The 25,918-nt window shown below is 43.7% G+C and overlaps 1 protein-coding gene across 1 annotated transcript; it reads right to left on the reverse strand.

Annotated features, from left to right (window-relative positions):
• Positions 1–573: 573 nt before the first annotated feature.
• PHYH (phytanoyl-CoA 2-hydroxylase) lies at positions 574–17,640 on the reverse strand. Its single transcript, XM_047867588.1, has 9 exons — positions 17,342–17,640; positions 15,858–15,916; positions 14,200–14,310; positions 13,687–13,855; positions 10,504–10,585; positions 8,194–8,375; positions 6,090–6,239; positions 3,830–3,964; positions 574–897 (listed from the first exon to the last, which is right to left on the reverse strand). The coding sequence occupies exons 1-9, from the start codon at positions 17,414–17,416 to the stop codon at positions 844–846; spliced, it is 1,017 nt and encodes a 338-aa protein (XP_047723544.1). The 5' UTR covers positions 17,417–17,640; the 3' UTR covers positions 574–843.
• Between the last annotated feature and the right edge of the window lie 8,278 nt (positions 17,641–25,918).

Raw genomic sequence — 25,918 nt, forward strand, 5'->3', positions numbered from 1 at the left:
AAGTTACCTCTGTCTTCATTCTTTAGGAATAGAGAAAAGGACTTAGAAAGATCCAGCCTCATTTTTTCTTTTTTAAGTTTATTTTGAGAGAGAGAGCATGCTGAAAGGGCAGAGAGGGAGGGAAGGAGGGAGAGAGACTCACAAGCAGGCTCCGTACCATCAGCAAGGAGCCTGGTGTGGGGTTCAAACTCACGAACCATGAGATCATGACCTGGGCCAACATTGAGAGTCCAATGCTCAACTGACTTGAGCCCCCCAGGTGCCCCCAGCCTAGTTTTGTTTTGTTTTGTTTTTGTTTCTTTTTAAGGAGGTTTGTTGGGTTGGAGAAGTCATGGAAGGAATCCTGTGTCCAAGCACAAACATCCATCCTTATTTTTACTCCAAGATGCTCTTCATTAAATGTGCCTGTGTTAGACATTGTTGTCAATTCGCTAAGTCTCTCATGACATGAAATTGGTGGGTGGTGGGTTTTCCAGAAGTGGGGTGTGCAAAAGCCAGCATACCCTGAGTTTCAAAGCATTCCTTTCTGCCTGGTCAAAGAGCTAACTGAATGAAAGAAACTGATTTAACACATTTAAATTAGACATCAATCACCTTTATTAGTTGCAGCCCTCAGTTAATTTTCCTTAAAACAGTAGTACGTCACCATTACTGTTCATTCCTCCGTCAGAGCAACACCACTGCATGCAGAATTAACCATATGCCTCTAAGTACCTGATGCGTGCTTTGCGATTTCATTAACAAGTGATGGAAAAGACTACAATAGCTCATTAATAAAACATTTTCCTTAGGCACCTTGATTCGTTTTGCTTTTCTCTCAAAGAGCTCCAGCAAACGGCTACTTCAAAGGTTGGTCCTCTCTCCTTTCACCAGCTGTACGTTTGATCTGAATATATCCTGGGAATAAAGCCACATACAATGAGTTGATGGAACCCTGAGAATCTGTTCAGCACAAGACAAAGTAGATTTCTAGCGTTTACAAATGGCCACATAGAAAAAATCTCAACAGCAGTCCTATCAGTTAATAAATAAACCATATTCTAAGACTCCAAATAATTTACTTGCCAACATCTTACATAGTGTTGAAGAAACTGAGACAGCAGAGTCTCCAAACGGCTAGCTTGTGTTACTTCGTGCTCCTGTTGGCTATAGGGATCATGAGCTGGGTAAGCACGGTGTTTGGTCACAATGCCCAATGCGCCCCACTGTGCTGCCCTGTTTACAGTGATCTGCTCCCAAGTGAAAATAATGTCATGAGTTACAGGTTTTGTTTTTTTTTCTTTGTTCTTAATAAAACAATTCCGTCTTTCTTATTGCTTATTTTTGAGCAAACAGGAAGGTATGATGGGAAGAATGATTTTGGAATTTCAGCTGAGTCCAAAATCCAGCTCTGTTTCAGGTCAGTTAGGCCAAACTCTTGGACTTTTAACTTTCTCATTAACAGCATGGAGCCAGAGGCACCTGGGTGGTTCAGTTGGTTGAGCAGCCGACTTGGATTCAGGTGATGATCTTGTGGTTCATGAGTTCGAGCCCTGGAACCTGCTTCAGATCTGTGTCTCCCAATCTCTCTGCTCCTCCCCTGCTTGCGTTCTGTCTCTCTCTCCCAAAGATAAACATTTATTAAAAATTTTTTAAAAACAGCATGGAATCAGGGGCACCTGGATGGCTCAGTTGGTTGAACATCTGACTTCGGCTTAGGTCATGATTTAGTACTTTGTGGGTTCAAGCCCTACATCAGATTCATTGCTGTCAGCCCACAGCCTGCTAGGGATGCTCTGTCCCCCTCCCTCTGCCCCTCCCTGCTTGCTTTCTCTCTCTTTTCCTCTCAAAAATAAATGAACCTTCAAACAAACAAAAAGAGCATGGAGCCATGACTGCTCCACTGGTTTTTGGTGAAGAAAATAAGAAAAGGGATATGAAACTGGTGTTATTCCTCATAAAGAACTATATGGCAGAAGTTAATATCATTATTGTAAGTAAAGCTGATAAACTATATCTGAGAGAATAACTAAAATAAATACAGGAGGCAATTCATTGATTACAACCCTGACAAACCTCAAACATAACACAGGCTTTTGTTTCTACTTTAAAATTCAGAGTGTTGCAGGGGTGCCTGGGTGGCTCAGTGAGTTAAGCCTCCAACTCTTGCTTTCAGCTCAGGTCATGATCTCACAGTTCATGAGTTCAGGCCCTGCGTTGTGCTCTGTGCTGACAGTGAGGAGCCTGCTTGGGATATTCTCTCTCTCTCTCTCTCTCTCTCTCTCTCTCTTTCTTTCTCAAAAATAAATAAATAAATAAATGGGGCTCGGTCAGTTAAGCCTCCGGCTCTTGATTTCGGCTCTGGCCATGATCTCACAGTGAGTTCCAGCCCCACATGGGCTCTGCACTGACAGTGTGGAGCCTGCTTCAGAGTCTCCCTGTCTCTCTGCCCCTCCCTCACGCATAGTCTCTCTCTGTCTGTCTCTCTCTCTCTCTCTCTCAAAATAAATAAATAATCTTTTTTAAAAAGTCACTAAAAATTATTTAAAATTTTTAAAAAATAAACATTTTTTTTCTGTTACTTGATAACTTTTAAAAAATAAAATAAAACTCAAAATGTTGCATGGAAGCCCCGCCTCAAAATATGATGCCCTTTTGTAAAGCATTTTAAGGACTGGACAAAGGGGAGAAGGACAAGACTTCCTACAATGTCCAAATGTGAAGTTAGTGCCTTTTCAAGGGCCGAGGGAGAAGTAAGATTATTACACGGAGAAGGAGTTTCAGATTCTGGACTTCCAGAGACACAGCTGGTAGCTTAGCGTTGGTGTCTTTGCAGGACTGGAAGGCCCGGGGTTATCATTGCACTCAGTCTGTTTGGGGGCTGTGTCACCCCCATAGGAAATGCGTGCATTTACGATTACTGCACATTTAAAAGTAGGATCAGCCTCTTGGTTCAGAGGCTAAAATGTACTTTGTCTAGAAGGCAAACATGTTTACTTAAATTTATCCGGTGATCATCATCAGCACTGAATGTCTACTAGTTAAAAATGAATAATTTGCAAGTGATGTGTACTCATCCAGAAAGCACATGAAATACGGTCTCATGCCCCCTCTCGATGAGCATCAGCGATTTTTGATGTCTGTTCACCCAAGCTGTCTCCTCATGACACTCCAGATGCCAACTGACCCAAACAAAAACCTGCTTGGGAATTGCTTTCTGGGAGTCTTACTGGATTTACATTAAGTGTAGATACTCCCTCCAGACCGTTCACTTTTCCCTATGTGCATTCAGCAGGTAGCCTTGGTCCGTCATTTCCTCTCCTCCAGATCTGTTTCATGTTGCCTTTCCTACCTGTCAGTCCTGGAACAGGACAGCCTGCACACCAAAGACATAAAGAAGCACATGGTGCTCAGGTCCCCCCCACCCTGCCCCACAATGGGGAAGCAAGAACAAACTGAAATTCCACTGTCACTGTTAGCAGATCTCAGCAAAGCCCTCTAAACAAAGCACTTTCTATTTCCAAAGGAAATCAGGTATGAGAATTATTTTTTTTTTTTAATTTTTTTTTCAACGTTTATTTATTTTTGGGACAGAGAGAGACAGAGCATGAACGGGGGAGGGGCAGAGAGAGAGGGAGACACAGAATCGGAAACAGGCTCCAGGCTCTGAGCCATCAGCCCAGAGCCTGACGCGGGGCTCGAACTCCCGGACCGCGAGATCGTGACCTGGCTGAAGCCGGACGCTTAACCGACTGTGCCACCCAGGCGCCCCAGGTATGAGAATTATTAAGCATCTGAAGAAGAGGCGGGGAAAAAAAAGGTCTTTACCTGTCATCTCAAACAAACGTACCTTTAGGCTGGCATCTTCTGGAAATCCGTATAGTTTATGCAGTGTCTCTAGGATATCCTTCTCAAAGCTTTCTTGACTGGTGCCTTTCACATCAACGTAGTGGCAATCGGCACTGGCAAAATGGCAGGAAATTACCTATGCCAAGCGAAATGATTAATATTGGGGAAAAAAACATTCCACGAACACCAGCAACCAAACAAGGAGACTTCTGAAGGAAAGTCATTTATTTCACTTAGCAGCTGATTTCTAGATTGACAGCTATTCCATGGTGTCTTGTATTAGACTCCTCAGGGTTCAGTATCTTCTTCCCCAGGTACAGTTAAAGGCTGAGAAATTACAAGAGGTTTTTATGTTTTATCTTTTTTTTTTATTTTTTAAAACTTTTTAAAAGTTTATTTGTTTATTTTGAGAGGGAGAGAGAGAAAATGAGCTGGGGAGAGGCAGAGAGAGGAGGGACAAAGGATCTGAAGGGGGCTCTGTGCTGACAGCAGAGACCCCGATGCAGGGCTCAAACTCACAAACCGTGAGACTGCCCTGAGCTGAACTTGGCTTAACCAACTAAACCACCCAAGTGCCCCTACAAGAGGTTTTTAGCTACCTGTGACTCTTGTTCTCAAAATGGGCAGGGAACACAATGATGTGGAAAGGGGACTTTAATGTATTAGCATGTGATTTTTCTAAAGAATGGGTGTCCTCAAGTCCTAAAAAAGGAATGTGTTCCAGGGTTACTTGGTCACAGAAGTTGCTCAGCTGAGTCTGTGATGGCTGTAGAACATGAAAGAAAAACCACAAAAATACCTTGTAAAGGAAAATAATACACACACAACCCCCCCGCCTTGCAAATCAAAAGGACATGTGAAATCCAAGAGCATTCACATACGATACCCATCTTGTTTCCTTCTGAAGGTAAAATGAAGGTTACTTGGTTCTCCCCATTCTTGAAAAAGTTATAAAGATACAAACTTGGAACTCAAGGGGCACCTGGGTGGCTCATTCGGTTAAGTGTGCAACTCTTGATCTCAGCTCAGGTCATGATCTCAGGGTTCATGGGATCAAGCCCCATGTCAGGCTGTGCGCTCACAGCAAGAAGCCTGCTTCAGAATCTGTGTCTCCCTCTCTCTCTGCCCCTCCCCCGCTACCACTCTGTCTCTCTCTCTCTCTCTCTCTCTCTCTCTCAAAAATAAACATTTAAAATTTTTTAAGAAAACAAAAATAATAAATAAAATACAATAAAGATTTTCTTTTTTTAAGTAATCTCTATTCTCTACACCCAACATGAGGCTCAAACTCACAACCCTGAGAACAAGAGTTACATGCTCCACCGAGGGAGTCGGCCAGGTGCCCCTGATCTAGTGCTTATTTAAAATTTTGGCATCGTCTTCATCATGGACATTTTTGCATTAGTTTTGATTTTTTAAATGCTGCATTAAATATCATTTAACTGGATTGTGGAGGGGTTTCTTTAGCCCCTTCCGTTCATCCTTAAATTTTGCCCCAGAGGAGACTCTCTTCTTGCCTCACCCTCATCCCGGCCCTGGTAGAAACAGGAATGAATAGAAGATGACCCATGACTTCAGGGAGACAATAGGGGTTGGTGTGACAAACCAGAAGACGACCTCAGCCCCAAAGAAGCCCCAACATTTAGTATCAAGACCCGTGTTATCATGGGAGAAATGTGAATCCACAGTACTGTCAGATCTGCTGAATTTTCAAGAAGCAAGAAATCTGGGAACATGAGAAATGTTGTCAGATTTTAATGTAAGCAATGAAATCATTAGGTTTAAAACATTCTGGGGCTAAGGGGTGAAAAATATGGCTGCCTGTTAAATCTAATTTCTGGGAAGCCAATTCAGAACCTTTGTTTAGGATCAATAATATTTTTCCCAATAACAATGCTATTATGAACTTTCCTCTTACGTGGTTACTATGAACTATTTATATTCCAAATTTTATTATTTCAGTATGTCAGCCATTGTTTTTGCCTCCAAAAGCACAGGCTGTGGGCTCCTAAGTAAGCTCTTCTTCTGAAGCGATTCTATGAATGTTCATAATTCAGTATCAGTAGGATTGGGACCTGAAGTCACTTGGCTTCTTACTGATATGAGCAAAAAAGCATGAGGTAGCAAACAGATTTCCTGGTAAATAAACCAGACTAAAGGCCAGTTTAGTTATAGGCCACAAGCCTCATATTTTAACACATCTTGACATTTTTGTTTCTAACCAATTCGTCTTTGGAAAGTACAGAGATGTTATCGCATACCTTCCGGTAGCCTTGACTTTTGTTCCAACCAGATCCATGGATGAGCAAAGGATGAAAGAAAACAGTGTCTCCCTTCTCCATCTCAAGGTGAACTCGGGGGCTATTTTCATCATAGCCCTGAATCCCATAGTACATTATGTTAACTCCCCCCTAGAATGCAGAAGAGAACCCAAGTCTGTATTTGTGGAACCCAATAATTAAAAACTCTATCAGTGACTCATCAGGAAAAGCAAAGGTTTCCTAACTTCTTCCAAGAGAAAGAGGTAAATAGGTTATTAAAGGAAATTATAAATATACAAAAGCTTCTCAGATGTCTGGTTTTCAAAGTCACATTTTGATATTAATATCATGGATTTGGGGGATCAAATAAAGAATCTGAAATTCCCACTTACCTTCATTACTAAATTGTACATGAAGATCTACATCAACTTTGCATTTTGTGGAGTTAACACAGGAGATCAACTTTCCAGCCTGAATCTGTAATCATTCTTTCCCAACATGACAGTTTCCTAACCTGGAACTTTGCATAAATCATTCTTCTAAAACTCAGGAGTAACTCTGAGAAACTAACTGTTCTCCCAAACCAGCGGGGAGAAAATGTTCAATTTGTCTCAGCTCACAAAGCACTCAGGACACATCCAGAGAAAAGAAAGAATAATGTATATTAGCACATTGTGGGTTTTTTTTTATAACGATTTCCAAAGCTGGTTATTGCTTTGAGTACTGGTTATGGGGAGAGGACAGCATCCTATCCCCCTTCCTAAGATTATTCCACATTCTTTGGAGGAAGGACAGCTTTCCTGCTGGACTGTGTTGGGACCCCTTTCCTGGCCAGGGTAGATATGTGAGCTAAGCTAAGTAGCTAAGCACTGTAGTCATTTTGAATCTGAGCAGAGAATTGAAGGGACCAGAGATAGTCAAGGTTTAACTGCCCACACCAGGTGCCCTGCCCTCACTGTTCCCAATGAGCAATGACTCCCACTTTCCCTCCTGCTCACCAGAGCCAGCCAGCCAGCCTTTCCACAGACTCCGCATGTGCCTGCAACCCTCCAAAACACCCCCTCTGGCTTAAGTCAGCCACAGCCCACTTCTATTGTCTGCATCAAACTTTCCCTAAACCTCAACTCAGTTGATAAATCTCACAATTTCAGATTTTGTATCAGGATCCAGACTCAAATGTTTTCACTTGGCACTAATACTCAGTGTAAGAATTCTAACTGAGACAGAAGCCTTAAAGCCACATTCTTGACTTCCTACAGAACCACATTCACTCTTCGTGCCTTGACAACATATGCTCTTCTCATTCTGACCATCATTATGGGTGTTCGAGACCTTATTGCCTGATACCTAAAACACTAATAGTCTCTTCGGTTTCTCTGCCTTTGGACTCCTCACCTCCAGTATATCTTGCTCTAGACCTCAAAATTATGATTTTTTTTAAAAGCAGGTTTCATGTCCAGCACGGATCCCAACACGGGGCTTTAACTCATGACCCCAAGATCAAGCTGAGATCAAGAGTCAGATGTTTAACTGACTAAGCCACCCGGGTGTCCCAGTGTTATGATTCTTGAATTTGATTTCACCATTTGACTTGATTTCACTATTCATGGGCTCAAAAACTTTAATAGTCCTCTATCATCAATAGCTGATGAACCAATGAACCATGGAATGGCCATGCAATGGAATACTAGTCAGCCTTTCCCAGAGCCTTCATTGGTCTCTCCAACGGGAAAGAGATGATCCCTCCCTTCTTTATCCTAAGAGCCATCAATCAGAGCAAGTGTAAAACTTACTTGGCGCTAGACACATGCACCTGGTGTTGCAAGTGTTTAAGTGTTCCCTCTCAATTAGGCTTTATAATCTCAGATCCTATACAGTGCCTACCAAAGTTCTCCACGCTGATCAACTTTCCAACCCTTGTTGAAAGAAAAATTACTATTCCGTCTGACACCCTTGAATTTTCCCTGATCCTAATTCCAAATCTTAAAACAAAGTTTTGCTAAGAAAGGACATGCCATCTCATTGTTAAAGCTCTTTATGTATACCGACGTGAAATCAAAACAATAAATTTTCCAATTAAGATATATCCTCTAAGCAGACATACCTCCCACGGGGGATAATCGTGTGGCTTCAGGCAGCCTTTGTGTGTGCCTGGGAGCACAGACAGGCAGCCATTGTTCCGGTTGACATGCTCCATGGCCGTCCAAGCAGCAACAATCCTATTACTAGGTCTTAAGGGGAAATAGTGTAGATCTTGGTGGAAAGGATGGCGGGTTGTCTTTTTGCCTGAAACAGAACCTACTGTTAAAAGATACTTGAATCTCAGAATTCTTCTTCTTTGCCTGAACAATGACCTATCCCTGCAAAAACCAAACAAGTGAAACGACACTATAGAAAATCAGCCTGGAGAGATAAGCCCCAAAGTGAACTATCAAATCAACAGGGCGACTCCACATCCTGTACTTTTTTTCTGGGTTTCTGGTAGCTGAGTGCTTACTTACACCATTTTTCCCTTTTTTTTTTTTTTTTAAGTCTGAAATGCTGTTTATTATTTTTTTTTAATGTTTACTTTTGTGTGAGCATGAGCAGGGGAGGGACAGAGAGAAAGGAAAATACAGAATCTGAAGCAGGTTCCAGGCTCTGAGCTGTCCGCACAGAGACCGACACGGGGCTCGAACCCAGGAACAGTGAGATCTTGACCTGAGCCGGAGGTGGATGCCCAACCGACCGAGCCACCCAAGCGCCCCATTACTTACACCACTTTCTAGCAATTCCTACATATGTCACAATTCTACTGTGCTTTGTTCCTTTGTAACTCTGGTTTGGGCACAGAGCCTACCCCCAAAAAATTTTTGGTTAACTGAACACAGTGGCCAAATCTGAAGTCCCCTATTAGCCTTCGAAGTGGCTAATGTAAAAAATATCAATTAACTAAATTAATAAGAGGCCTCCAAGAAGTTCCTCAGTAAACTGGAAGCAGTCGGTATACAGTCTCTGGGTAGAACCAGAGCTCAAAGAACCACATTTACATTTTTCCCTGCTTTGCAATTTGAACCTGGTGTTCCCCCGCCCCCAACCCCCATCTCTCTAAAGCAAGACATTCAGGGTGGGAGAGATTTGGTGATGTTAAGCTACGGGCCTGTCACATAAACCTCTCCTGGCCTCTTTTTCTTTAGAAAAAGTAGAAAAGGATAAAGAATCTTGAAGGGCCCATTTATTACTGCTGGTATAGCAGAATTTCTCAGCATGGCCCAAGAGCCATCTGCATTAGACTCTGGGGATGGCGTAAAAAGATGCAGATTCCTGGGTTCTAGTTTCCAAATCAGTTTCTCTGGGAGTGAGATCTTAGGAGCCACATTTTAGGGACACCTGGGTGGCTCAGGCATTTGAACGTCTGACTCTTGATGTTGGCTCAAATCAAGATCCCAGGGTCATGGGATCCCAGGGTCAAGCAGGTACAGAGTCTGCTTGAGATTGTCTCTCTCTCTCCCCCGTCTGCCCCTCTTCCCAGCTTGCTCTCTTTCTAAAATAAACTAAAAAAAAAAAAAAAAAAAAAAAAAAAAAAAAAAAAATTAGTGTTTATTTTTGATGGGGTGGGAGAGAGAGGGAGCCAGAAGATCTAAAGTAGGGGATGCACTGACAGCAGAGAGCCCCTTGTGGGGCTCAAACTCACAAACTGGGAGATCATGATCTGAGCCCAAGTCAGACACTTAACCAACTGAGCCAGCCAGGCGCCCCTAAAATTAAAACTTTTTTTTAAAAAGCTACATTTTATGGGGTGTCTGAATGCCTCAGTCGGTTGAACACCCAACTTCAGCTCAGGTCATGATCTCGCAGTCAGTGAGTTCGAGCCCCGCGTCAGGCTCTGTGCTGATGGCTCAGAGCCTGGAGCCTGCTTCTGATTCTGTGTCTCCCCTGTCTCTCTGCCCCTCCCCTGCTTATGCTCTGCCTCACTCTGTCTCTCAAAAATAAGTAAATGTTAAAAAAAAATTTTTTTTAATAAAATAAAAAGCTACATTTTAGCAAGAAATTTTAAGAACAACTGTAGTATATGATTTATGAGAATAGTTTTAGTTTTGTTAGTAATAATTATGTCTTCACATCAGGAAAGCAGAATTTACACTCTCATAGGTGAGAATGGGTAACAAAGCTCAGAGATCATGATTATAATAATAGGAGCCTATGGTATATGAGCCATCATGTTTATTAAACCACACTTTTGAGAAGCCAGACAGTAACCCTACAGTTAACCTCTGAAATCACTATTCGACGTCAATATTATTACAATATAAACTACTTTAAGACTTAAATAAAAGTACTTATTCATTCATTTATCAAAGTTTAGCAGTTATATGCATAGCTATAGTTAGAATGCTTGAAACTTTTTTCTTTTTTCTCAACAAGAGCCCTTTACCAGAATCTGGAGGTTTGTTTATCATCATGGTGTGCACGACCATAATATTGGGTCCAGTGAAGCACTCCACATACTTCAGAATCTAAGAGAAAAGGGGGAACAAAGTTTCACGAGAAATCGAATACACAGGCAAGCAGCACAAAGTATAATGATCTAGAGAAGAACCAAGATGCCAAATAGTTCAAAAAAAAACATTTGGGATTTCACAACACTGCAAACAAAACATGAGAAGGTCAGCAACTGGGAATCTGCAATTAATTTAAAAAGGCTTTTTCGAGCCAGTTGGGGAAAAAAGCCTGAATTAAACAGGCTTTTTCAAGACAGTTGGAAACTTAACCACTTTTTCTGCAAGAAAAGGAGTTTCTCTGAGGTGTCAACTGGGAAGAAGGACAGGAGTCCCCTCCTTTCAGCTGAAGCTGTCCACAGCTGTCTGGTGAGAAGGGAGCTTCCTCTTCCCCTCACCGAGACTATTCATAAGCAGGGACCACGAGGGGCAGGCACCTTGCCGGCTCAGGCGGTCGCACACACGACTCTTGATCTCAGGGTCATGAGTTCAAGCCCCACACTAGGCAGAGAGCCTACTTAAAAAAAAAAACAAGGGGCGCCTGGGTGGCGCAGTCGGTTAAGCGTCCAACTTCAGCCAGGTCACGATCTCGCGGTCCGTGAGTTCGAGTCCTGCGTCAGGCTCTGGAATGATGGCTCTGAGCCTGGAGCCTGTTTCCGATTCTGTGTCTCCCTCTCTCTCTGCCCCTCCCCCATTCATGCTCTGTCTCTCTCTGTCCCAAAAATAAATAAACGTGGGAAAAAAAGATTAAAAAAAAAAAAAAAAAAAAAAAAAAACAGAAGGGACCATGAGAGGTCCCAACATGTGCAGCCGCATGCACAGCCCAGAGGAAGGAAGGGGAGGACAGGAACTGGGGGACACATCACAATCAGAGCACCTCCTAACCCACAGCTCCTTACTGAGGGCTAGCAACCAGACAGAGTGACAGGAGATGGGGGCACAGAGGGGAACAAGATGAGCAGGTCCCTGCCCTCGTCTATATCCTGGTGGGTGAAGTTAAACAAACAGTGACACGGGCATGTGTGCCTGGGACGCATCTGAGGAGAACACGTGACACGGCTGGCGGAATTAGGCCCAGGGTCTGGAGGCTGGGTCGCTGCCTCCTGCATCTAACCCACCCGGGGAGGGGCAAACAGCACGAAGGGCCCTGCGTGCCTCCTACCCGCCAGGGACTTTACGCCTCCCATTTGGACCGCACAACAAGGCCTGGAAAGCAATGCCCCATGAATGAATCATCCTTTAAAGTGACTTTAACGCCCCACACGAGTGAGCCTGAGGCTAAGAAACCGGCCAAGGTGTCAGTGCCAATTAAATGAAAGCGACAGTGCTCAATCTCCAACTCGGCCAGACTCCAAAAAATGAAGCATACTCCAGCACTTTCTCACCATTTCATCTCCCATATAAGGAATATTGGCAGTTTGAGCATAAAACACTCAAATCCTAGGAGTCAGGCCTCATACCTGTTTTTTTTATAAAGCATGTCACTTTTTGGTATTCCCTTAATTTTTTTTTATTTATTTTTGAAGGAGAGAGAAAGAGACAGAGCGTGAACAGGGGAGGGGCAGAGAGAGAGGGAGACACAGAATCCCAAACAGGCTCCAGTCTCTGAGCTGTTAGCACAGAGCCCGACGCGGGGCTCGAACTCATGAGCTGTGAGATCGTGACCTGAGCCGAAGTTGGACGTCCAACCGACTGAGCCACCCAGTTGCCCCTTTAGACCTGTATTTTCTTTTTTCTTTTGTAAGTCATCTCTACTCCCAATGTGGGGTTGGGACCCATGACCCCAAGATCAAGAGTCACATGCTGTACTGACTGAGCCAGCCAGGTGCCCCAGACCAGTGTTTTCTAAACCTCAGTGACTCAAGAGCCATGTCACCATTTCTGTCATACTTTACAGAGCTGCCTAATATAGTTAGCCAATAATTCTCCTAAATTAACTCGTGTCTTACCCTGATTAATAATATTATTTTTTTAATGTTTATTTATTTTTGAGAGAGAGAGAGAGAGCACAAGTGAAGGAGGGGAGAGAGAGAAGGAGAGAGAGAATCCCAAGCAAGCCCAACGGGGGCTCGAACTCACGAACCTTGAGATCATGACCTGAGCTGAAGTCTGAAGTTCAACCGACTGAGCCACCCAGGTGCCCCGAGTAACAATTTTTCTTAAAAGACAAGTTTAAATCTAAACATAAACCTCTACAGACCAGACTCACAAAACAAAAAGAACAAAATAAATGGATGTACAGTGAAAAGCCTCCATGGTGTCACTCCAGTTGATATGGCCATATCAAGGGTGAGAGGGTCTCTCTCTAACACAGAGGTCCTGCCCTTCTCAACCAAAGATAATTACCAGACTCCAAAGCAGGGTTTCTCTATTCGGGGCAGTACTGACACTTGGGGCTGGGTATATCATTATTGTGGGGGAGGGGGCTATTTTATAGGCTCCCTGGCCTCTACCCGTGGGTGGGACACACTACCCACCTTGGCTGCAGGTACAAATGTCTGCCTCGGGTGGAGAACCACTCCTCTGCAGCCACCAGAGAAGGGGGCCAGATAAAGTACAAGTGGCAATTCCAGGGTCGCCTGGGTGGCTCAGTCGGTTAAATGTCCGACTTCAGCTCGGGTCATGACCTCAGGGCTCGTGGGTTTGAACCTCGCGTCAGGCTCTGTGCTGACAGCTTGGAATCTAAATTTTTTTTTTTTTTTAATTAGTGTTTATTTTTTTGAGACAGAGCATGAACAGGAGAGGGTCAGAGAGAGGGAGACACAGAATCCGAAGCAGACTCCAGGCTCTGAGCTGTCAGCACAGAGCCCGACGCGGGGGCTTGAACTCACAGACCGTGAGATTGTGACCTGAGCCGAAGTCGGAGGCTTAACCGACTGAGCCACCCAGGCGCCCTGACAGCTCAGAGTCTAGAGCCTACTTCGGATTCTGTCTCCTCCTTGCTCTAAATATTTATTTATTTAGTATTTAGTATATTTTTTTATGTATATATACATACATACATACATAAATAATTCAAAATACACTCTATAAAAAAATTAAACAGCAGCAATTGCAGAGGCAAGCATGCAGGTGGGCTATTAACTGAAAGAGAAAGACAATGCAGGAGGGTCTCGAACCTCAGGGAGAGTGCAGTATCTGAAGAGCTCCTCATCCTGGTGAAAATTCTGGACCTTTGTAATCAGCTCTTCACTTGGAATGAACTTTGATTTTTCAATGCTTACGTCTCTCATGATCATCATGCCTTGGGGTTTCACTTCCTCTTTGCAGATCCTTTGAAACTGGTTCCTAGAAAATTAAATTGGCAGATGGCGTCATCACTGCAGGCTTCAAGCACCTGCCTGGCCCATTCTGTGGAAAGCTTCTCAAAGACCAAGCAGGTGGTTTCTGTGCGCTAGGTTGACCTCCGGCCCAGGCTGAGTAGTTCTGAGGACAGGGAGGAGAAAATGGCCAACCCAGAAGCCTTTGCCTCCTCACTAAGCCAGCCAGTCTGGCTCCAGAGCTCATGCTCCTAACCACTTCCTAGTGAACCAATCGCCAAAAAATATCTGAACACGGACACTCTAATCTTACTCAGGTTCCCGTTGCATACATATAACATATTTCTATAAAATAACAAAGAGTTACTGTACCTAAAGCGTGTAATATCATCATCAGATACCAAATTCTTAATGACAAGAAACCCATTTTCTTCATAAAATTTCCTCTGTTCTAGGCTTAGAATGTCGTTATGCAGAGTATACCTAAAGGGGAAAAAAAAAAAAATCTCAAATCTCAACCCAACAAGATGTGTCAAGAACCTGAAAAATGTTCATACTCTTCCACCCGGCATCTCTCTTTTTTATTTACTCTAAGACAATAATCTAAACATTTTTTTAAACAAGTCTTTGGGTTTTTTATTAAGCATATTTATCTTCTTAGTAATCTCTGTACCTAATGTGGGGCTCAAACTCACGACCCTGAGATCAAGAATCATATGCTCTTCAGCTGAGCCAGCCAGGCGCCTCTAATCTGAACATTTTTTAAAAAGGTTTAAATCCAGGGGTGCCTTGGTGGCTCAGTCGGTTGAACGTCCGACTTCGGCCCAAGTCATGATTTCACGGTTGACGAGTTCGAGCCCCACGTCGGGCTCTGTGCTGACTGCTCAGAGCCTGGAGCCTGTTTCAGATTCTGTGTCTCCCTCTCCCTCTGCCTCTCCCCCGCTCATGCTCTGCCTTCTCTCTGTCTCAAAAATAAACATTAAAAAAAATTTTTTTTTTAAGGTTTAAATCCAAAGCATTAACTACTGTCACCAAAAAATAGAAGAATAATTAATTATATCCACTCAATGAGATATGATTCATTAAATCATTAAAAATGAAGAGGGGGGTGCCTGAGTGGCTCAGTCAGTTGAGTGTCTGACTTCGGTTTAAGTCATGATCTCACGGTTCTTCAGGTCGAGCCCCACATCGGGCTCTGTGCTGACAGCTCAGCACCTGGAGCCTGCTTCAGATTCTCTGTCTCTGTCTCTCTGTCTCAAATACAAATAAACATTAAAAAAAAATTTTTAATGAAAGGCATATAATAGAAATGCTTATTATAATAAAATATGGTTAGATTTCTATAAAACCAAATCTTTTATTACTTGTAAAAAAATGCAAAGAAATACAAAAAAGTGGTTGCCTTTATGTAACAGAATTTTGGATGATTTTTTAAAATTCCTTTTGTTTCTCTGATTTTAAAATTTGTTTTGTAATGAATATATATGGTTTTTCAGGTAGAAAACGAATAGATTTTATATTTTAGATTGTCTAGATCATACATTCTCAGAGGAAATCAAAGTGACAAAAAATCCAAATAAATGTATGGCATAGGCACAAACTCAAATCACCCAGTCCATTTTTCTAGATTGGAACAGTGGCTCCATGAGAATATTCCATGGAGATCAATGACTTCCCCCTACAAAGGTAATTTAAGTTAAACCAGAAACACTAGCTAATATAGCAGTATGACCAGACTACAGGCTAACTTAAATGAGGTACACTATGCCTGAATTTGAAAACAAAACAAAACAGATTACACACTTCTGACATTTTTTTTCTCTTTTCTGAATTTGAAAATACATATAAAAATTAAAGTCCAGGTCTTCACAATTTTCCACAGTTCTAATTAGAACAGGTCCCGGCAACAGAGGATTTGTATAATGAATTTTCACCAGGCAACATATTATATTGTATTTTATATCTCAGTTACCACTAGAAAAAGCTTTATATACATTTTATGGTTAAAAATGAAAATTAGCTCTACTTACTGGAATTGTGGAGGATGGAAACTGGTAAAAGAAACAGCCTGTGTTATGGGGTGAGCTGTCTAGGATGTGAATTAAGGCAAATAAAATTAATTTTTTTAACGTTTATTTATTTTTGAGAGAGAGAGTGCGAATGATCAGGGGAGGAGCAGAGAGAGAGGGAGACACAGACTCCCAGGCAGGCTCCAGACTCAGCCATCAGCACAGAGCCCTACGTGGGGCTCAAACTCAGGAACAGTGAGATCATGACCTGAGCCCAAGTCGGAGGCTTAACCGACTGAGCCCTCCCCCAGGCGCCCCTCAAGGGTTTTAATTTCTCCTAGCCTCAAGCTTTGTTTTCTCACCTGTGAAATGAGATAATCACCTTTATTAGTGTATGGACAGGATTTTAAGGTTATGGTGGTTCTGCTACCTCACTGGGTGGAACTCAGCCGGGAGAGCAGTAGTAAAAATAAATGAAACAACCAGTACAATCGTTTGTGTGAAAGGTTTCGGGATCCTGCACACAGCCAGTCCAATCACGTCCCTTAAAGAAAAACCCCAGGCAGTGTCTTTCCACGCTTCCAAAAGTTACCCCCTGAATGAGAACACTGAATCGGAGTAGGAAAAACAATTCTCTAAAGCTCCTGGAGGGGGCGCCTGGGAGGCTCAGTCGGTTGAACCCCCAGCTTCCACTCAGGTCGTGATCTTGCACTTCGTGGGTTCCAGCCCCGCGTCAGGCTCTGTGCTGACAGCTCAGAGCCTGGAGCCTGCTTGGGATTCTGTCTCCCTCTCTCTGCCCCTCCTCCACTCGCGCTCTGTCTCTGCCTCTCAAACATGCATAAACATTAAAAAAAAATGTTTTTTTCTTTTAATAAAGCAATTGGATTTACGTGTCATAGAGTGACATCTTACTGGAGCCGACCCCGGCGGCCGCACACATTGCCCCCAAGATGAACTTCTGAAGGTCAAATCTGGAGAGGCAGCGTGGACTCCTGCGGGGCCAGGGGACACTCCCTGCGCGCCGGTAGGAGGGAAAGCCGAAGGGCGCCTGCAGCTCCGGCCTCCACCTGCGGAGGCCGCGTGTCCCGCCAGAGGGCCCTGCTGCCTGCCTGCCTGCCGGGCCGGCCCGTCTCGGCTGCTCCGGAAAGCTTTGCGCTTCCGTTTACCGTGCGACCGTGCTTCGCATTTCTCGGGCTCTGGGCGGCCGGGTCACGAGCGGCCAAGTGCAGAAAATGCCAAAGTAGTTGAAAGCAGGCCCTTCAGTAACGACTTCCATCCTCCCCTCCCGCAAAGCAGGGAAACAAGAGGCCCCGGGAGGGCCCAGAATGCCGGAGCGGCGCCACATCAGCCACAGAGGTCGGCACTGTCACGCTCCCGCCGAGCGAGCAGGGCCCCGCCGGGAGCTCCCAGCTCCCCTATCATCTCGCCCTTCCCCGCCCCTCCCCGGCGCCCGGAAGAGCTGTGACCACTCTTGCAGCCCGAGCCCCACGCAGCCCAAAGGATACGTAGGCCCCGGCGGAGGTTCGGCCGAGGTGTCGCAGCACGGTGCGCAAGCGTAAGGCTGCGCGGGTCTGTTCCATGGCTCCGGCGAGCGGACTAGTGAGCCGGGCCTCGGTCCCGTCCCAGGGAGGCGGGCCCGTCGACCACCTGGTACGACTCCGCAGAAGCTCCTCCTCCCCTGCACCGCCTCCGCGGAGAAGCCCGTAAACGCCCGGCTCCACGCACTAGGCTACCGTAGGGTGCGGACTCGCTGCCCGCACACCCTGCCTCTAAGCGATTACAAAGATCATCCCTGCCTCACAGAGCCGGAAAGCTAGTTTTGAAGAACTCGGAGGGTTAAGGTCGCCCAATGAGAAATCACCCAGAATATGACCCACATTCCCAACTGCATAGTTTTTATCTCATTCCACGTGACCATGCCTTTCACTATGCTGCTGGAGTAATTCAAATGTTCAGCCCTAGAAGTAACACGTGCTGTTCAAAAGAGGTGTTTCATTTATTGGGAATCCCATCTGAAATACTAGAAACATATTGGCTGTTCGTTAAAAACAAACAAAAGTAAATGAAGTAAATGTCTCCATGAAATGTTTGATCCGCATAGTCTAGTATTATTTTAAATTTCCTGAAAAACTAGAAATTCTTCTCCTTTCTTCCCTTCTTCCTCCCTTCCTTCCTTCTGTCTTTTCACTTTTCTTTCCTTTCTTTCTTTCTTTCTTTCTTTCTTTCTTTCTTTCTTTCTTATTATTCAATTACTTTGGGGATAAGTCCCCATGATACTGCCACCATCGTCAAGGTCATAAACATCCATTACCTCTCAAAGTTCCCTCCCACACTCTTTACCTCAGTATGTTGGGTGTTTGTCGTAAGAACACAACATGAGATCTAAGCAAATCTGAAGTACGTAACTCAGCACTGTTAGCTATAGACACTGTGCTGTATTGTAGGTCTCCAGAACTATTTAGGTAGCATCACCGAAACTTTGTACCTTAAACCATCACCTCTCCGTACCCCTTCCGTAACTGCTGGTAACCACCATTCTCTCTGCTTCTATGAGTGTGACTCTTAAACTCCTCCTAGAAGTGGTATCATGTAGTATTAGTCCTTCTGCGACTGGCTTAGTTCACTTAGCATAATTCCCTTAAGCTGCACCCATGTTGTTACAATGGCAGGATGCCCTTCCTTAAGGCTGGATCATGTTCCATTGTACGTATAGACCACATTTTCTTTACCCATTCATTTGTTGACAGACACATAGGTTGTTTCCCTATCTTGGCTATTGGGAAGAGCCCTGCATTGAATATTAAAGTGCAGATGTCTCTTCCAGATCTCATTTCAGTTCCTTTGGATCTATACCCAGAGGATTGCTGGAGTGTATGCTACTTCTATTTCAATTGTTTTTGAGGAACTTCCATGCTGTTTTCCATAATGGCCATAAAAACTAGAAATTCTGTAAGATCTTTTCCATCCACAGTCTGCAGATGGTTGACATAGCATCTCATTGTTTCTTTCTTCTCCCTCATTTTTCTCATTGTTTCTTTGTCTTAAATAGTTACTTCCAGAACGTCTCACCTTATAAACATGTCAGTTTATTTATTTATTTATTTATTTATTTATTTATTTAGAGTGAGAGAGAGAGAGAGACTGAGCGAGAAGGAGGGAGAGAGAGAGAAACCCAAGCAGGCCCTGCACCATCAGCATGGAGCCCAACACCAGGCTCAGACTCACGAACTGCGAGATCATGACCTGAGTCAAAACCAAGAGCCAGACGTTCAACTGACTGAGCCACCCAGGTACACCAACATGTTATCATTTCTTAAGTGATGTCTTTATATAATGTGGTGAATCTGCCATACTCTGGGAGAAAAGTAGGTCAGGACTCAGAATTATTAGCTGTGGCCTGTTTCCTCTCAGGTAGGGAGGAGAAAGCGTCCAGAGCAAGGCTTGCCCGTTGGCCTTTATCTTTGGGTTCTCTATTCTTTTTCCATGATTCCTTCTTACCAAGACTCCCAAATTTTTTAGGCTAACAGAAATGTCTTTGGCTTTCCCTCATTAGCTCTTAACCTCATCCCCCACAAATTGATCATCACATGGCTGGAACCTGACCCTGAAATCGTCGATTAGATTGCCAAGAGTTTTCAGGAGAGGCACTTATGTTTATCATAGTTTAAAATGAAGTATCTGGCCTTTGGCAGGTACAGGAAAGAGAATCTCTATCATTCTGCTTCAGAGAAAAACTATCGGAATGGGCATGGGTGAATAGGTGTCTCCTTACTGCCCTCGCCTGGAGGACAGTGGGCACCGCTAGGAGGAGGAACATGGAAATTAAGTTCACCCCAACACAGATTATTTACAGGTCAAGACCTTTACCTTCACAGGCCCTGAAAGTTACTGGCTTTCCTGACCATTGGGAAATACAATGAGGTGACTGTATCTACACCTGTAGTTTTAATGGTCTCCCAAAATACCTTCGTTTTAAAAGTGTGTGAAGTTCCCTGCCCTACCCTAAGGCATTCACAGTAGGGGTGGCTCAGTTGGTTGGGCATAGGCCTTTGGCTCAGGTCATGATCTCGTGGTTTGTGAGTTTGAGCCCCCGCATCGGGCTCTGTGCTAACAGCTTAGAGCCCGGAGCCCGCTTCGGATTCTGTGACTCCCTTTCTCTGCCTCTCCCCATTCATGCTCTGTATCTCTCTCCTTCAGATATAAACATTAAAAACATTTTTTTAAAAGGCATTCACAACAGATGCATTTAAAGTTTATGGTTGTTGGGGCGCCTGAGGGGCTCAGTGGGTTAAGCATCCAACTTCGGATCAGGTCATGATCTCACGGTCCATGAATTCGAGCCCCGTGTTGGGCTCTGTGCTGACAGTTCGGAGACTGGAGCCTGCTTCGGATTCTGTGTCTCCCTCTCTCTCTGCCCCTCCCCTACTCGTACTTTGTATCTCTCTCTCTCTCTCTCTCTCTCTCTCTCAAAAATAAGTAAACGTTAAAAAAAATAAAGTTTATGGTTGTTAAAAGAAATGAAGGAAATCCTTGAATATTTCCACTTGTTATCTGCCTTTTTTAAAATTAGAGGATGCTGGGTTTAAAATTTTTCATTTAAGATCCCATGGGGAATTAAAACAATAATTTCTACTTAAGTAAAGAGGTAATTTGATGAATGTTACTAGTTTTTAAAAAATAGCAGTTCGGGGGTACCTGGGTGGCTCAGTTGGTTAAGTCTCCAACTCTTGATTTTGGCTCAGGTCGTGATCTCACTGTTTGTGGGCTTGAGCCCTGCATTGGGTTCTACACTGGCAGCACAGAGCCTGCTTGGGATTCTTTTTTTCTCTCTCTCTTTCTGACCCTCCTCCCCCCTCCCCTCAAAATAAATAAGTAAACTTTAAAAAACAGCAATTTGGATTATTTGGAAATTCCCTAAGTAGGCATCTTTAACAGTTGTGTTATTAAAATAAAAATATCTTGGAATGATTGAAATGGAACATTAATGGAGCACAAACATTATCACAAGAATAATTTCTTTCTCCTTCAGCATTTGGCATGTATTCATTTCTTGTTTTTTGTTGTTGTTGTTGTTGTTGTTTTTTTTAAATTTTTAACGTTTTATTTTATTTTTGAGACAGAGAGAGACAGAGCATGAATGGGGGAGGGTCAGAGAGAGAGGGAGACACAGAATCTGAAACAGGCTCCAGGCTCTGAGCAGTCAGCACAGAGCCCGACGCGGGGCTTGAACTCACAGACAGTGAGATCGTGACCTGAGCCGAGGTCGGGTGCTTAACCGACTGAGCCACCCAGGCGCCCCTCATTTCTTGTTAAAGTTAGAATTTTGAAGATTATTTCAAAATTACCTTTTTCCCTCCCCTTCAAACAATGTGCTTGGTTTACTCAAACATTGAAAGTAAACTTAAAGACCAATGTTGAGACACAACGATTTTCAAAACCACCTAAGGAATAGTTTCCTCCAAATGTTTAAGAAGTTAAAATGATTTTTAATAATAGCCAGAGTGGAACAGCTAAGAAAAAATAGTCTGACCTGAGAACCTTGAATTAAATTGTTCAAGGGTTGTGCACACTTACAACAATTCCATTATATGAATGAGAAATTGCAATCAATCCCAGATTCAAAATGCCATTCCTTCTGAGAATAGATGATCGTGGCCAGTGGTTTAGTAGCAAGTTTTAAAGTTCATCAGATGCATTCGTGCACCAAACAGAAGCCAGTTCATTGGCCATCCGCCTGCAAATCCGCCCATACTCAGTTTTCCCGGCTACGGTAGGGCAGTCCAGCACTCCAGCAAAAGCCAGCTCTCCCCTTGTGCCCTAACTCCCATCTCCTGTCTTGACAATTCCAGAACCTTGTTCCAGCGATTCTCCTCCCCCTCTCCACCTTGTTGGGTCTCCCGCCGTCCCCCCTCCCATCAGCAGATGCCCATGCCTGTTTCCCTAGATTACAAAGCTCCCTCGTAAGTCCAACTTCTTCCAATTCCCACCCATCCATTTCTCCATTCTTTTTGCAGCAAAACTTGAAAAAATTGTATAAATTCACTGTCTCTGGTTTTTCTGCTCTCATTTTCTTTGGAAGCCCATCCATCTTTTACCCTCCTCATTCCACTGAAACTGCTCTTCTCAAGTTGGCCAGTGATCGCCATGTGGGGCATCCACCAGTTGATCCTTATCTGGAAGCTTCTTAGACCCCCAAGCATCATTGGACCCAGTGAGACACTGACACGACATCACTCCCTGCTCCTTCTCAGCCTCCTTTGCTGGCTCACTCTCATACCCAGGCTCCTTTTGGCATCTCTCTTCTATACACATGGGTTTCCTCAGTAATCTCCAGTCTCCTGACTGTAAGCTCCTTCTGTAAACTGACAATCCACAGATTTATATCTCTGGCCTGGACCCTTTAGCAAATTCCAGACTTTGTATCCAACTGCCTGCTTTCACATCATCACCACAATTTCTTCCTTCCTTCCTTCCTTCCTTCCTTCCTTCCTTCCTTCCTTCCTTCTGTGTTTATTCATTTTGAGAGAGAGAACATGTGAGTGGAGGAGAGGCAGAGAGATAGAGAGAATCCCAAAAGGTTCTGCGCTGTCAGTGCAGAGCCCGACACCAGGCTCAAACTCACAAACTGTGACATCATGACCTGAGCTGAAATCAAGAGTTGGTCGCTTAACCCACTGAGCCACCCAGGCGCCCCATCACCAGAATTTCTAACAGACATTTCAAGACAGAATTCCTGACCTACCACCCCTCCCAAATCATGGCTCCCCCACCACCAAAATAAAAAATATATGTCTATATCCTAATCCCTGGAAAGGGTACATGTGATCTTGTTTGGAAAAAGGGTCTTTACAGATATGATTAAGGAACTCGGGATGAATTCATCTTGGATTATTTGAGTGAGCCCTAAACCCAGGGAAAGATCTTTACAGGTGACTGAGCATCTCACTACCCCTACTTCTATCCTGTTGAGAAGCACTGATCTCTGGTATTTTGTGGTGAAGGCAGACTAGAGAGGAAGGAAACAAGAAAAAAAATCACATACACACACACACACACACACACACACACACACACACACACACACACCCCACACACACCTTACTCATTTCCATTCCTTTAGACCTGAATTGCAATTTCAGAATCTGTCCCATAGAGATCTCTTATGAAAATTGAAGAAAAACAGGATAAAAATATTTTTTAAGATAAGATATTTCTAAGAGCACAAATATAAATAAACTGTTGCTGGAGTTGTAAGTCAAACTTTCTATAAATCACTTGCACACGAAGAGAAGCACATTTTCTCCAAGCCCGTTTCTGATGTCAGCCATAATTAAAAACAAGTCTGAAGATTAGCCACGGTGTGCGGTCAGAGATTTGTGATCTTTCAGCACGAACTAGAATCTCCAAGATATGTACGCATAAATCCAGCAGAAGAGGAAAGGACAAAATTATCACTTATGGGATTGTGTGGATTGGGGAACGTCAAGAGGACGGCAGGGGGCGGGGGTAAATTATCTAGCAGGAAATAAGGATAAATCAGCCAACAAAGCTTTGCACACTTCCTGAGCACCTCGTCTGTGCAGGGCTGTCTACAAAGTACAGAGGAAAATAGAGAGCGTACAGCAACGTTTCCTGTTAGCAAAGGGTTCACAGTCCAGTTGGAGAGGAAGACAGGAAGTACCTAGCAAGGGCTCACCAATCTGCACAGGGATTTCTCCACGGGGAATGTGTGCAGCCGCAGCGCAGCCGGAGGAGGAGAGAGGCAGGAAGCAGACCCCGCAGGGGGGAAACAGAGTTTCTCTTGTGATGCCAAATTGCCCCGGAATGAAGAAAGAAAGGGGCCTGTCAGGCCTACTGGAAAATCTTGGCCTTCGATGGTGCTTTGTGTACGTACCATCTTGGCATTAATCATGTTCATGTACATATTTAGCTAAGTATATATAATCAATAAGTACCTCTATGCAGACATGGTCTAATGTTTTGTGATCGAACAGAGTCCATATGTATTGTAGAAAAATTGAAGATAGAGAAGGCATTTTTAGAAACTAAAATTCTCTCTCTCACATGGGGCACCTGGGTGCTCAGTCCGTTGAGCGTCTGACTCCTGGTTTGTGAGATTGAGCCCCGCATCAGACTCTACTCTGACAGCAGGAAGCCTACTTGGGATTCTCTGTCTCTCTCTCAGAATAAAGAAATAAACTTCAAAAAATAATTAATAAACTTTAAAAAATAATTAATAATCAAATAAATAAAATTGGTCCCTATTCCTGCTTTCCAGGAGAAAACTTGTGTTAAAATTCCATGTATTTTTCTCCATTCACATATAGTTGGCATATATGCATATGTATATATTCCACAAAATCGGTATCTTTTTTTACCTTCTATGACAGTGTAAGCATTTTGCCATCGATAAATATTCTCCAAAACCATGATTTCCTGGGATGCAGAGTTACAGATTATCTTTTCTCCCCATTTTATTAAGGTATAATTGACAAATAAAATTATATATATGTAAAGTGTACAGTGGGATTTGATATACATGTACGTTGTGAAATGATGGCCATGCTCGAGTTAACATAGCATCACCTCACATAGTTATCTTTTTTTTTAGAGATTTCATAAAAACATTTTTTTCCCTAATGTTTATTTTGAGAATAGAGAGAAAAAGTTCCAGGGAGGGAGGGGCAGAGAGAGAGGGAGACAAAGAATCCAAAGCAGGCTCCTGGCTCTGAGCTGTCAGCACAGAACCCCAACGTAGGGCTCGAATTCACGAACCAGGAGATCATGACCTGAGTCAAAGTCGGACACTCAACCAACTGAGCCACCCAGGTGCCCCAAGATTTCATTTTTAATTAATCTCTACATCCATCATGAGGCTCAAACTCTTGACCCCAAGATGAAGAGTCGTCTGCTCTACCGACTGTGCCAGCTGGGCACCCTCACGTAGTTATCTTTGTATGTATGTGTGTGTGGTGACATGTCGACTCTCTCAGCATATTTCAAGTATACATTTTTATTAATATAGTCACTGTGCTATATGTTAAATACCCGGAACCTATTTATCCTCCAAACAGAAGTCGGTACCCTTTGGGGCACCCGGGTGGCTCAGCTGATTGACCTGGGTGGCTCAGGTCATGATGTCACGGTTTGTGAGTTCGAGCCCCACGTCGGGCTCTGTGCTGTCAGCTCAGAGCCTGGATTCTGTGTCTCCCTCTGTCTCTGCCCCTCCCCGGCTTGTGCTCTCTGTTTTGTCTGTCTGTCTCTCAAAAATAAAAGCTAAGTGGGGCGCCTGGGTGGCGCAGTTGGTTGAGCGTCCGACTTCAGCCAGGTCACGATCTCGCGGTCCGTGAGTTCGAGCCCCGCGTCAGGCTCTGGGCTGATGGCTCGGAGCCTGGAGCCTGCTTCCGATTCTGTGTCTCCCTCTCTCTCTGCCCCTCCCCCGTTCATGCTCTGTCTCTCTCTGTCCCAAAAATAAATAAAACGTTAAAAAAGAATTAAAAAAAAATAATAAAAGCTAAGAAAAAAATTAAAAAAAAAGAGAGAAGTTGGTACCCTTTGACCAATATCCGCCAATTTCCCTTACTTCTAGCCCCTGGCAACCACCATTCTACTCTCTGGAGTTATTACTGATAATTCTCAAAATTTTTATTGTGTTTTTCAACCATTTAACAGTAATCATGAACACTGATAAGAAAGCCCTGGACTCTATCCATTTTTAAATTCTTGCCAATTATGTAAGTTAAAAAAAAAACCCCAAATTCATATTGTCTTAACTTCATATTGTCTTCATATTGTTTTTATATATACACTGGTATTAACATTTCTGTGATTCGCCTATAGATTTCTGTATTGGGGTAGGTCAAGCTAAACTGTAGGAACAAGTAAATCCTGAAATCCTAGTGGTGCAACAAGACAGAGTTTGCTTCTCAATCCGTCACCATTAATGTGAGTCAGCAACTCTCGTTTGCACAGCCATTCAGGGGTCCCCACATCTGCTCTGTGACTTCCACCCAAAACCTGCCCCCTTGAGGCACCAGTGAGAGGCAAGTGACGATGACGGTGGCCCCAGACAATTGGAGAGA

Source organism: Prionailurus viverrinus, chromosome B4 (genome assembly GCF_022837055.1).
Source record: "Prionailurus viverrinus isolate Anna chromosome B4, UM_Priviv_1.0, whole genome shotgun sequence".
NCBI classification, from domain to species: domain Eukaryota; kingdom Metazoa; phylum Chordata; class Mammalia; order Carnivora; family Felidae; genus Prionailurus; species Prionailurus viverrinus.